The sequence below is a fragment of the Impatiens glandulifera genome, chromosome 5 (assembly GCF_907164915.1).
Source record: "Impatiens glandulifera chromosome 5, dImpGla2.1, whole genome shotgun sequence".
NCBI classification, from domain to species: domain Eukaryota; kingdom Viridiplantae; phylum Streptophyta; class Magnoliopsida; order Ericales; family Balsaminaceae; genus Impatiens; species Impatiens glandulifera.
The window spans coordinates 49,137,232-49,151,166 of NC_061866.1; the positions used below are offsets into that span (position 1 = coordinate 49,137,232).

General features: G+C 32.7%; 3 protein-coding genes across 4 annotated transcripts; 1 reads left to right on the forward strand and 2 right to left on the reverse strand.

The window, feature by feature from the left end:
- Nucleotides 1-946: 946 nt before the first annotated feature.
- LOC124938228 (histone deacetylase 14, chloroplastic) lies at nt 947-3,733 on the forward strand. Its single transcript, XM_047478633.1, has 9 exons — nt 947-1,079; nt 1,537-1,769; nt 1,851-1,925; nt 2,031-2,132; nt 2,358-2,429; nt 2,503-2,559; nt 2,676-2,927; nt 2,996-3,177; nt 3,251-3,733. The coding sequence occupies exons 1-9, from the start codon at nt 1,049-1,051 to the stop codon at nt 3,549-3,551; spliced, it is 1,305 nt and encodes a 434-aa protein (XP_047334589.1). The 5' UTR covers nt 947-1,048; the 3' UTR covers nt 3,552-3,733.
- Nucleotides 3,637-5,968, reverse strand: LOC124938229 (GDP-mannose transporter GONST1-like). Its single transcript, XM_047478634.1, has 8 exons — nt 5,608-5,968; nt 5,117-5,341; nt 4,761-5,030; nt 4,574-4,672; nt 4,342-4,496; nt 4,148-4,264; nt 3,962-4,059; nt 3,637-3,871 (listed from the first exon to the last, which is right to left on the reverse strand). Exons 2-8 carry the CDS (start codon nt 5,327-5,329, stop codon nt 3,810-3,812), a joined length of 1,014 nt encoding a protein of 337 aa, XP_047334590.1. The 5' UTR covers nt 5,330-5,341; nt 5,608-5,968; the 3' UTR covers nt 3,637-3,809.
- Nucleotides 5,969-8,478: 2,510 nt separating this feature from the next.
- LOC124938182 (mitogen-activated protein kinase kinase kinase 3-like) lies at nt 8,479-11,231 on the reverse strand. 2 transcript variants are annotated; one of them, XM_047478573.1, is made up of 10 exons: nt 10,660-11,231; nt 10,258-10,557; nt 10,024-10,174; nt 9,788-9,948; nt 9,640-9,715; nt 9,392-9,559; nt 9,118-9,318; nt 8,983-9,038; nt 8,770-8,897; nt 8,479-8,739 (listed from the first exon to the last, which is right to left on the reverse strand). In XM_047478573.1, exons 1-10 carry the CDS (start codon nt 11,109-11,111, stop codon nt 8,618-8,620), a joined length of 1,815 nt encoding a protein of 604 aa, XP_047334529.1. In that variant the 5' UTR covers nt 11,112-11,231; the 3' UTR covers nt 8,479-8,617. The 2 variants fall into 2 exon arrangements, with proteins under 2 accessions (XP_047334529.1, XP_047334528.1); XM_047478572.1 differs by having other exon boundaries at nt 10,258-10,560.
- Nucleotides 11,232-13,935: the final 2,704 nt, after the last annotated feature.

The window sequence follows — 13,935 nt, forward strand, 5'->3', positions numbered from 1 at the left end:
TGGGATGCTCGTGCTCGTCGTGGTGCTCATCGTCGCCGCAGAAGCCGCCTCCTATAGAGAGAAGGAGGAGAAGAGGGGAGAAGAGAGAGAAGAAGAAAAGAAATGAAAAAAATGGCTGGATTGTATTATATAGTAAGGGTATTCTGGACTTTTCACAGCGTCTCACTTCGCGAAACGCGAACTCCCTTCGCGTTACGCGAAAAGGGTAAATTTGTCCAAAAAAAAATAAGTGGTCACCAGATCAAATATTATTAAACCTGACCACGGAGGCAAATAGGCCTATTTTTAGGGTCATTTCGTCCAATTTCCCATTTCAAAATACTATTATTTTTACAGATGAATATGAAGCGCTTAGTAATGTCTCGTTTTATTAATTCACTTTAAAATTATTTTTTATTTATTTTTTTATAAAAAAAATATAATAATAATTTTTTTTAAACAATAATATTAATAAAGTTGCAAATTTGTTATTTTTTTAACGAATCGTCACATCATTTCCTATTAATTTCTCATTTCCTTATCAAAAATTCTCTTTTTCAAGTTGTTATCAATATATGTATAAAAAATTCTCTTTTTCAAGTTGCTAAATGTATATGCAGTATATCTATCAATTAAGAAAGTAACACATGTACAAAGAAAAAAATAAACAAAGAAGGGAGGTGATGCTTTACTTTTGTGTATTGGTGTTCATGAATGGGATACAGATAATACATGTACTGGTATCATCGAATTAATCCAAATTTCCGGATATTCCAGTAAGACAGCGTCACATGTATAAATGAAAAAAAATTAACAAATGAAAAAAATAATACTTCACTTTTATGTATATACATTTTATGAGTACGAAATATCTATATAAATTCACTCCCAGTGATATATTTAAACATCAAACAAAAAGTTCATACTATTGTATAATTTTTTTTATATATAATCTGTTTTTATAAGTCCACGTGTCGGTTTATGCTTTATCGTAGTTGATAATCCTCCATTGCCTGCGAATTTGTGCGCGCGCTCAAGCCTCAAGCAGCAGCTCTACCAGTCCATTCCCATGGAGCTTGGGATTCTCCCCGGAGCCGGAGGTTCTCTCTCTTTCTCTCTCTCTCTCTCTCTAATCCGTAAAATATCACGACATACAACACAGAACTAGGTTTTTCTGATTAACAATAATGATAAAACGGAAAGGAAATCTTCTTGAGGGTTTTCTATTTCGTCATATTCAATCGTCGGTAACTTAAACTAATAACCTCCATTGGTAACTCCAGAAAGGAGATGAGATGTTCTAATTAAATAATCCACCACTTGAATTGGGACCCATTCTCTGAATTTCAGTGGTTATTACTTGTTTGATTTTGAAACTGAGTTTAGTAATAATACCCTATGAGCTATGATGATGATACTCTTAAGCTTCACTTGTTGCTACTCCATTCTCATGCTGCTGTATGTATGAACTCTTACAATTGATTATCTTGCTCTTCAAATTTGGTATAGTTTAATAGCTTCCAATCAATCATCGTGTCACTTTTATAATCTTGATAGGTCATATGTCGTCCTTCTCGTGGAATTCTATTTGCAAATGGAAGAATCTTGTTTTCGACCCAAGCAGGAAGACAATAAAACAAAGATGTGTTCTGAAGCGTGACAGACATAACACAAATAGTTTGGTATCTTGTTTGACTACTGGGGATGGAGATACATTCATACCTTCCGATACCCATCTGAATGCAGCAAAGATTATATATTCCATAGCTCCTGCTATGGGCCATAACCAGGTGACCAACAGTCTTGATGTGGAGCTAAAATTCAATCTTTATGTGTTCTTCTCATTGAGTTTAAATGAATGCTTATTACAGGAAGCGCATCCAGAATCACATTTAAGGGTTCCTGCTATAGTTAAGGCTCTTGAAAAAATGGAACTCACTCCAAAGGTATATATTGCATTTGGTACTATCGCATTTCTGGTTTGTTTATGGATCAAGTTAAAAACTTACACATTCTCTTGGTCTTTATAATACATCTTTACTTTAATTCAGTTTCGTGGAGCAGAAATCATTCAGCTGCAAAATTTCAGGCCTGCTTCAGTGGATGATATAGCAAGTGTTCACACAACTTCTTATGTTTCAGGGCTTGAGAAGGTAGTGTTTCTTCACCCCCCTAGTTTTCTTCCTCCTCTCTCCATTATGAGATTCATCTTGTTTCCGTTTGAATGAGCAACATTGACCCTAGTTTGTCTTCATGTCTTGTAAATATTTGGTTGTATTTCTACCATAATTGATGCAACTTTTGCTTTGATCATAGTTTTAATGAAATCTTCATTTTTTCAACTTATGCTACTGCCTGAGCTTTCTGTGTTATTACAGGCTATGGAACGGGCTTCAGAGCAAGGGATCATTTTTATTGAAGGGTCTGGACCAACTTATGCTACTGCCTCTGTAAGAATATTGGACTCAATTGGCTTTTCCTTGTCAATCCAATTTACAATTGCTATGCATATATATGATGCAGACGTTTCAGGAATCTCTCATTGCAGCTGGAGCAGGGATTTCCCTAGTAGATTCAGTGGTGATGTCTCAATCCAAGACGTTAGTCATTGAAGTCTTTATGTTATTTCTTCGGTGCAAATATTTAATTTCTTTTTGTTTTGTTTCTAAAATCAATATATTTTTTATGAATGTTAGGTAGCAGCGTCAAAGATTAGTAGGGACCCTCCTACTGGTTTTGCTCTCATAAGACCTCCAGGGCATCATGCCGTACCAAAGGGACCTATGGGATTCTGCGTTTTTGGAAACGTGGCGATTGCTGCTCGATACGCCCAACGACAACACGGGTTGAATCGCGTTTTCATCATTGACTTTGATGTTCACCATGGAAATGGAACAAACGATGCATTCTATGACGACCCTAATATATTCTTTCTTTCAACTCATCAAGTAAGGAAGAAAGTCTTATTATCTCTCTGCTTGTCACATAGATCTAAACTTATGTTAATTCCATGCAGGATGGAAGTTACCCTGGAACTGGTAAATTCAATGAGATAGGTCATGGAGCTGGAGAAGGAACAACCCTAAATTTACCTTTACCCGGTGGATCTGGCGATATAGCAATGAGGAGAGTGTTCGATGAAGTGATTGCTCCGTCTGCTCAGAGATTCAAGCCCGACATAATTCTTGTCTCGGCAGGGTGAGTTTCATTGTCTTTTTTATTCTATATATAGATACTCTCCATGCCCTTATTCGTTTTTATTTCTACACAGATATGATGCACATGTGTTGGACCCCCTTGCCAGTATGCAATTCACAACTGGAACTTATTACAATCTTGCTTCAAACATCAAGCAGATCGCAAAAGAACTATGTGGTGGTCGGTGTGTGTTTTTCTTGGAGGGCGGTTACAATCTCGATTCCCTGTCTGCGTCGGTTTCTGATACGTTCTTAGCTTTCCTTGGTGAACCGAGTATGGCTTCTGCATTTGACAACCCATCTATCTTATATGAAGAACCCTCGGCCAGAGTAAAGCAAGCCATTCAAAGAATCAAGACCTTGCATTCTCTGTAAAACCGTAAGTCACATCTGTTCCAACTCACATTGCCTCTTATTAATAATATAGATATCATTCCATCACCATTGGGGATCACAATTATAAGAAGCAGAAGGAAACTCATGTAGTATTCCAAATGTATACTTTATATATTATTATTACATTTGATCATATCAATTAATTTTAACTTACATCATCATCTCATTGGAATCATTTAATTCCTTTCTTCCACACCTAGCTATTATAATATAATCCATCCATCCCCTGGTTTGTTTTTAAGCTGCCTGAGACTTACCTCTCATTTTCGCCTTGGCAAAGAATATACCCGCCACAAGACCTGCAATTATTAACAAAAGGTGGTCATCACCCTTTTAATTGATTATATTATTAAAATTTCATCACCCAGACCAGACCATGCAGGACTCACCGAAAAATATACTGCCTGAATTCTCGAGACTCGTGGGGACATGGAAAAGAAGAATTCCCGCGACTGAGAGGGGGATTTTGTTCAATGATCCAATGAGGCTGCAAGGAACATACAATATAAAGTATAAACAATCATGAAGAAGATCTGTCCAATGCATTTCAGATCATTTCAGATAGGTGATTTTACCTGTAAGTGGTGGCACTCGTTTGATGAAGGAACCACATGGAAGTGAAACTTATGGCTAAACCCAAGAATCCGCTCAATGTCATTACCAACCAGAAGGTAGGAATCCTCAAAAGTGGTCTGCAATTATCAATTCATTCATAACTTTAACAAATTCATTTATATATTCGTTTCATTTCAAAGAATGAAGAACTTACGTTTGAGAAAGGTAGTCCACTTCATTGAACACGAAAATAAGCACGATTCCTAATGGCAACGAAAGGGTGTTGTTTAGCAAGACCATTGAGAACTCGTTCAAGTTTCCAGATTTTGTTACTTGTTTTGCCGTGTCCATCACCCTTCTCAGTATTAACTGCCCAGTTTTCGCAGTACATGTCAAACCGCCATTACAATATCTAACACGCATTCAATCATTGAATCAATACTTACAGAATAAGAAGCTGTCAAGAGACAATTAGCAAACTGCCATGCATAACCAACACTATGAAACGATAAATCTGTAATTCCTCCTGAAATTGCTGAAATAATCTGCGCAGACCACCAAAGAACAGGAAATCAAAAACATAGAAGAAAATATCGCATCGAAGAACATAACAGAACAGATGTTGTCAACTACCATTAAGAAAAGAGCGGCCCAAACTCTGTTATCGTGATGCTTATTGAACAGATACATCTCTCCCACAGCAGTCATTACATTAGTAACGTTCTTCAAGACAGTAACCATGGCTACATTTATATACTTGAGACTAAACATACTTGTGACTAACATCCCCACAAATATAACGTTTACAGGCAACCAAACTTTGATCAATTTCCATGTAAGTGGTTCAGTTGAAACCACACCCAAAAAACTCAAACTAGCTACCACCACCACCGAAACCAAATTCTACACACGAAACATACAAACTGTGAGAATTGATGAAAAGATCTTTGGTTCAATTTGATTCGATGATTCAGAAGTATATAACTAACCTGGTAAAGCATCAAAGAAATGCCAGCATTGAAATTATAACTGGAAAGCACGTATTTATTAACGAGTATCATACTACACGAAGAAACGCAATATGCAATTCCAGATAACAACGACTGGTTGTTCATTCTGTATGACTTGCTCTCATTTCTTATAGTCTTTTCCAATTTACCTCCGCCTTCCAAATCAACTTCTCCATTGCCAAATGTCTTCATGCCCAATCAAACCTAACCAAATAATTGAATTATACAAATCTTTGATATGCATTGAGTAAATTGAAAAACAAAATCAACCAATATTCAATGGATGATTCCTTATACAGCTGCCGATTGTTTGGTTTCAATGGATTGGTTAGTACTTAGTACACATCCACAATGATAAATAAACATGGGTATCATTCTTCATTGCTTCTTATAGAGAGCCAAGAAACAAAATCAAGCAATCATTTTTACAACCCACTTTTCAAATCAGAACAATGATAACATATTCTTACCTTAAACGATTGAAATCCAGGGACTAACAAATGCAGATGAAAGATAACCCCCTGCCCACAAAAAAGAAGCTCTTTTTAGCCTGAGCTCAAGAGGAGGAAGCTATGATAGACGATGAATCCAAGAAACACGTGAGGTTTCAACTGGTCAACTGGTGAGGTAAGAAGGTTTAAGAGAGACTCAAAGGAGGACCCTTTTTTGAAAAGAGAAGAAATTACAGAGAGAGATATATAAAGAGAGATCTGAGGAGGAAGAAAATGGAAATGGGTGTTATGAAGTGTGAACGTCGACTCCAAATGCTCATAAACCCAACTGCCTAACTTTCCATTGAGTTCTGAAAATATGGACTTTTTTTAGTATTTTTTTCCCATTTGAATATATATATATAGTATAGTTCCAAAATCAGTTAATTGCCATTGTAAAGCTAATTGGTAGTATAACTTAAGAAGGTTTTCAATAAATTATATATTAACTAAACCCCATTTGAACATCATTTCTATTTAACATTTCCTTATTTTATTTATAAAAAAATGATCTTATTTAATTGCAGTCGAAATGGAAGAAGACTGAGTGAAGTTGGCCAAACGCGTTTTTGCATTGTGGATGCAAACAACATTATCAAAAACCCTTATTTCAATACTATCCTAAATCCAAATGTGATGTGTCCCCCACCACAACCCACCCACACCACCCAAAAAAAATAATAATAGTCCCTAAATGCCAACATAATTTGAAAAAAAAAAAATAGGGCAAAGTCGAAAAAGTCATGTCGACAGAAGTGACAAGAGTCCCAAGACTAGTGTCAAATGATATCAATAAAGTATCACTCATCGAGAATTGAGAGGAATTTTGGTCCATAGATACGAGATGGGATTCTCTACTCCCGATTTGTCTCTGTTTCCTCTCACAGGGGTGGGACAAAATAATAAAAACAAAAATAAATTTAAAAACAGTTTTGCTTCTCCAGTGAGAGGGAACAAAAGAGTATGGACAAATCGGGAGCAGGAAATCCAACTTCTAGATACGAATATACAAAAAGTCTATAAAATTTATAATAATCGTGACTTTTGTTTGAAAGTGCTAACAATTATAGACACTTACACAAAAAAAAAATCCTTTTAGAAAAAAAATCACAAAAAGTAAAATGTATTAATATTTTGTGCATCTTATGATAATGCTAGTTGATTATTTTTCCTATTCTATTTGTTTTAAAAAAATGGAATTTGGAGAGTAGTGGTTGACTTAATTTTTAGAAGTCGTTTATTTTGAAAATAACAGTAAAAATATCAATTTAAGATACATCTTTTAATATTTTATATCACAAAACTACATCAATTTAAACATAATAGAATAATTCAAGTGAAAAAGTCCTTTTTAAGATATTAAAGATGCTCTGAATTAAAATGAATATTGAATTGTATAACAGCCATTCAAATTGGGCTATTTTAATATATACATGTATTATTATGTTTATAAAAAATTCAAATGATTTAGAAATTAATTTGGATTATTATCCAAAATTTAATCTTTATGCTTAATAAAGAAAATAAATTATTGGCAACTTTTTCAACTTGAACTATAAGAGTACCTTTTTTGTTTTTGGAATTATGTTTAGTGGATGAATAAAGAAATTGAGAAAGAAAATAAAATAAAATGGCTTTCAATTGAATATTAAGGTATTGACTTTAGTGAAAAGTACAAAACCTATCGTTAAACATACACATGCATAATAGTAGTGACCACAAAGTAGCTTATCATGGATATATAATTAATTAATTAGTTATATTATCACAATGTTTCTAGACCTAAGGGTGACTTTTTTAAACTAATTTATTCAAATTCTTTATTCTCATTTATAAAAGTTTTATTTTATTTATTATTGTCCGATGTAAAAATATGACATGAGTTCCTGCACTCAGAGGACACGGATATGAGGTAAACTTAAAATAATAACAAAAAAATTTATTAATAAAATTAGAGTATATAAAGATAAGTTTTGTCATTTTTTAAATTAGATAAAAAAGAATTTGTATATTAATTTTTTTTTTAAATTAGGGTAAGATCACATTTGTACTAAAAAAAATTAAGTTTTATCTTTTTAAATTTTTTTTGTTTTATTTCATAAAAGTTCATTGATATCTTTTTCTTACAAAACAAATCAACTTCTATTTTCGAATAATTCACGTCACTTCTCCTTTTATATTGTGATAAAATATTCCCTTTTATGTGGAAAATGCCTCTATTAATAATTATGATTTTACATCTGGACAATTCCTCAATATCTTATTATTCGCAAGGACTTCAGTACACCCAAGTCTCATAATGTTCTATCATTTATGAGTTAAAATTTCAAATAAAAAGAGTATTACCTAAAAAAAACAATTGATTTTATATATAAAAAGCTATTTAAATGGGGACATAACTATATAGTTTTATAAAGTTTATGGTAGTTTTCTAAATTAAAAAAACTTTTACAACTTAAGTAATTAATAGGAGACAATTTGTCCCTTTCTAACTAAAGGAAAAAAAAAATTAAAAAAAAAATGCCTAAATAGTATGGAAAGGTTTTGGCATTTATAAAAAAGACTATATATCTCAGGTTTTATCTAAAATCAAAATTTTCAGTTACATTCCAGCTAAAAACACTCTAGTTTAAAAGGGTCATTATGTTTACAATTTGGAAGAATAAAACCAAGTAAAAAAGTGTTATTGTGTTTCACTAGAGAGGTTAATAAGATCTATAATGTTAAGATTTGAAAAACCTTCAAGAATAAGATTATGCTAACAAAATGTTTTTGTTCTTCAAAAACAAAATATTTTTGAGAGCTAGCAGGTTTATTTTCTTCAATTCAAACCAACTTTTGACATCATAAGAAGTACTAAACCACATTTAACAAGGCTGTAACAAATAGTCCATTTACAACAAGAGAGAACAAAAGGAATTTTTGTCAAAAACATCTTCATTCCCAATTCTTCTCTTCTCAAACTTTACACAAAGCGAGATCATTAGTCTCATTGAGGGAATGTGCTCGATGTTTGGAATTTAAACTGATTATTCTCTCTATTATAACTCGGTTCAGGAGTATATATTTTCCCCGGTTGTCTACTATGATAATCTCTCGCGTTATTTACATTTTGTCCCACAAAAGCAGCGTTATTTACATTTTGTCCCACAAAAGCATAAGACCGATGTGTAGGCGATAGAAAACAGCTTTTGTATGCTGCTCCATAATCTCTCAATGGACTAGAACAAGGAGATACAGGTAAAGAAGTTATAGTTCTTCCAATTTCCCTGCCATCATAATAACCATATACATCATTTACTAATTCTCATTTCTGTAAGACATGTTCAATAAAGAATCATCAATAATGTGTACCTTGAGCTCAGTATAGGTCTCGAGTTTACTGTCACACTTTGTCTAGAACTAGTTGCCTGTTTAAACACGATAAAACAACAAAAAATCATAAATTTGTCCACAAGGTAATAAATTGGAGACATTAAAAGACTTTACCGGGGATCGATTTCCATCAGAATAAAATCTAGGGCTTCCTTGATCCCGGACAAAAGGGTGTTCGAGGAGCTTCAAGGCTGAAGGCCGCGCTGAAGGTTCTCGTTGCAAACACAGGCTTATGAAACTCTTGGCTTCGCTCGAAAGATGATCGGGTATTTCAGGAATATCCTTACTGTTACCAATTTTAAATATAGCAGCCACCTGAGAAAACAAACACCCATAAATATATATAATTTAACGAGGAAACTCGCAAGAAAATAGTTTCTTTTCTCACCCCTTCGTATTGGCTCCAAGGCGGTTTAGAACTAGCCATTTCGAGAATTGTACATCCTAAGCTCCAAATATCTACTGGAAGACTGTAACCATTCATATTCATCACAACTTCAGGTGCCATCCAGTAAGGACTTCCTTTGAAAGAAAGCATTGATGAACATGCTGTGATCTGCATCATTCAAAATTTCAAATCAAAACCACCATGAACTGTTTTGTTAAGAAAATTCTAAAAACTATCAAGAAACCTACATGCTTGGCCATTCCAAAGTCTGCAAGCTTGACTTCACCATTAGGATCGACCAAAATATTTGCCCCTTTGATATCCCTGCTCAAAAATCAAGGACCAAGATCAGTATTTCGCAAAAATAATGGATTTTGACTTCTGTTTTTTTTTTACCTATGTACAGTATTTCGTCCATGGAGATAGGCAAGTCCGGATAGAATCTGTCTAGTGTAGCTTTGAATAACGGGTTCTGTAAAAGGACCATATTCTTGGAGTAGTTTATGAATGGAACCTCCAGATACATATTCCAGATAAACAGACAATGTCTCTTCACCCTGATCATTAGTAAGGAAAAAAGTCATTCCAATTTCAAACACAACGGATAGATAATCCATCAAACATCATTATACCAGTTCACTTCCATAGTATTGGACTATATTCGGATGAGAAAGCTGATTTAGAAGATTGATCTCCTGGTTCAATTGCTTCAGACATTCTCTTGAAGTGTGATCATCAGAAATAACCTTCACTTCTTTAATTGCACACATCTGACCACTCTCACTGCCAAAGATATAAGACAATTTCAAGATAGTTGCAGAGATAAATAGAGAAAGAGAGATTAGTTATTTTAGAGATTAGATTACCTGTTAAAGCCAAGATAAACTTGTCCAAAAGTTCCTCTTCCTAAAAGCCTTCCTTTCTTCCATTTAGAGATACAATTTAGATGATTGGTATCGATTACTGGAGATGTTCTTGTGTTTGATAATGGGGAAGGAGGTCTGGTAGGAGAGCCTGGAGGAGGAGGAAGAGGAAGTGGGTGGCACTCGATTCTTCCTGTTGGGGAATCCAAATTCGACCCAGAAAATCGCGGATGAATCGGAGATGTATTGGCAGTAGCTGTTCTTGAACCTGATCTTGGGCTCATCTTCATATCATAAAGTCTCCTGCTGCAATTACCAAAAGGAAATTTTGAATCCAATTAACTTTTTGAGTGATATTTAAGATCAGATCAAATTACAAACTGAATTCTAATCGATTTATCTAACCTCTGAACACCAGATTGGACATGATCAAGGTGAATACCATTACCACCATCCTCGGAAGACCCAGATGAGCTAACGCTGGAAACAGAGACAGAACCAGATCTCAATCCAGTACTACTATAATCAGTGGTCATGGACGGAGTCGATGAAATAGACGGTCGGGGAAGAGGATGAGCCCTATCTGAATCGAAACCGGAAAAGGCCGAAGACCCACCTGAGCTAACTCTTCCTCCGGCGCCGGTGGATGTGAAATCTCTGCTATTTCTAGGGGAAATGCGCGAGTTAGGCGAAATTACTGTATTGGAGACCTCGTTAAAGCTTGGGACGTTCTTTTTGCTTGTATTTGTATCATTTCCGGCCGACGATTTGATCGTATGATGATTTTGCTGTGATTCATCCAGTTCGGGATGCAGTACTCTGTTTTTAGGAGATTTTTTTCCCCACCAAGAAGGCATCTCGATTCTCAATAGATGATGATTATGACGAAAATTAAGAAGAGGGATTTGAGCATGCGTTGAAGAGGAGAGACTCCACGGAGAAAGATCCAGACTTGGGTATATGGGGTGGGAAGCAAATAGAAGCAAAATTAGGGCCTTGTTTGATTACTTTGATAATGATGCGGCGGCGAAACACAAAACATATCACAATAACAAAATAAACAGCCTTTATCTGGAAACAAACAAACAAACAAACATTAGAGCTTGTTTGATTCAGCGTTAGCGTTTAACGTTTGCGTGGTAATATGGTACCATATTTAGAGTCTTTTGTGGATTATTACTGAGATTTATTGGGTTGGTGATGCCCGAGTCTTTGAGTAGTTGTTGGGAAGTATGTGGCTGATATGTCATGTCGTAATAAATGTCATAATAATATTATTATGATGTTTTTTAATTTTCGTTCAGAAAAGTCAATAAAGTACATAGGAGAGTTAATCGTTATTCTCGGTAATTGACTAGTTCAATAATTTTTTTCTTATTTTTATTTTTTTTAATTTAATGTCAAGTTTTTTTTTGGGTTTGAGCAATTTTTTTTATTTTTAATATACATTCACTTTTTTTTAAAAAATTAGTACAATAATTTTACGTAATAATTTAACAAAAATAATTATAATCAAACGAATTTTTCGTATAAAGTTTAAAATAAGCATAATTATATTCAAGATACCTGAGAATAAGTTGATTAACCCTAAACTAATAAACTAATCAAACCTACTCTTCATGTTTCTTATCTAATAAGTAACTAATAAAAATAACTGTAAGTAATCATCAAAAGATTCAATCAAATCTTCTTAATATAATAAATGTAGTTAATTATCACACGTTTAACCCATCCACATATAGCTTTAGGTGCACCTATGACTCATAATGGTAATTAATTTCTAAAAGAGCTTAAATTAAATAGATGTAACATTTAAATTTATTAATTTTTTTGGTAGGCACTATTATTATTCCCTTCAATCTAAGAGATTGCAAGTAAATTATTCATGATTTGTGACCATTTTAACGGTTTAATTACTCAAAATCTTGGTTGAATTTTTATTAGTTTGATGTATTTTATGTGATGAATGAATTAACTGATATCATATAAGTCTGTTACAATTTTCTATGTATATACAACAAACATAAAGATTAACAAATAAGTTACACCTTATATAATCTGAAAGTTAAAAATATACATGAACTATTATCAAATAAATTGAATCAAACTGACCCTTATAAGAACAAACAATTTAAGAAAAAAACAAACAAAACGAGTTCTTAGCCGTCGTTATAGTGACAAGCTTCTAGAGAGATAGAAAAAGAACAAAATGGAGGGACGGCGGCCACCGGTCTGTTTCAAATTAAACCGGGAGGACAGACGTGGCAAATTTTGTTTGGATTACTTAAAGGAGTTTTTTTTATAGAGATAAATTAGCTGTCTTTTTATAGAGAGAGGAAGAGAAACAATATTTGTCAGTTTGGTTAGGTTAGGTTTGGTTTGGTTTTAAGAATGCGAATCCACATCGATGATTGCGCAAAAATTATACTCCACTCCAGAGACGTCCACACGTCAATTGGACACTTGTGAGCTTGTTTGATCATGAGTTTTTTTTATATAAAAAATAATTATATGATAAAGTTAATTAGTTATTTTAAATTATTTAAGTTAAAATATTATTATTTAAACAGAATTAGAGATGAGATCAAATGAAATGCATTTTTAATTCATTTCACATCCTATTTCGAATATTTTCTTTTACTAATATGGTTAGGAGAATCTCCACGGGTTATTATATACATCATGTCTAAAATATAAAAAAATAAATAATAATAATATTTGATAAGAGTTTATAAATATATATTATAATATATTGAAAATTTATATTATTATAAAAAAAATAAATTTAAAATTCTTATAAATACATATATTGACAATGTTATATATTTTATTGTCTTTATTAGTATTTGGGGTATAATTTGAGTGAAGATCAGGGTGGAGTCGGAAAGGAGACATAAATACCGTCTCGTTTTATCTCGGTCAACTATCGATCAAATTGGAAAAAACCGTCCCTAACCGGAAAATTTGAATCCAAACTTGCTAGGTAAATTATAATTGTTATCCTCCACCATCATTATTTTGGATTCAACTTAAATAGTTTTATTTGAGAATTTAAAATATTTTTGTATTTAAATTTTATATTTAATAAATATAAAATAAATATTTTAATTAATGATTGAAATAATTTGATGATCAGAATATATTAATGTGATAAAAATAAATTAAAAAATAAAAACAAAATAAGACTATATATATTTGTAATTATTATTTTCTTTTGTATATTCAATTTATTTGTCATTTTTTTAATAATATAGGAAGAAAAAATAAAAAACAGTAAATGATAAAAACAAAATATAAAGCTTAATTATTTCAAAATAAAAATTAATTTGCTTCATCAAATGGATCAAATCAGATGCCAACTTAGTATAAAGATAATTTAGATGAGATTGAAAAAAAAAGGAATATATGGAATATAATTATGTTACAATATTTCAGAATTTAATATATAAATATTGCACCCTCATCCTTTGGAAATGATAATTAGGAAGCCCATTACAGAATATTTTGTATAAAAAGTTTAATAATGATGAATAACTATATATATAGAATGTCTCAAAAAAAAAAGTTTTCCTTTTTTATGGTTCATGCAATCCCATCAAAGGAAGGGTGCAATGAATGTAATCATTATTATCATTTTATTTAGATTAATACGGTTATAAGAAAATAAATTGTTTGAATAAA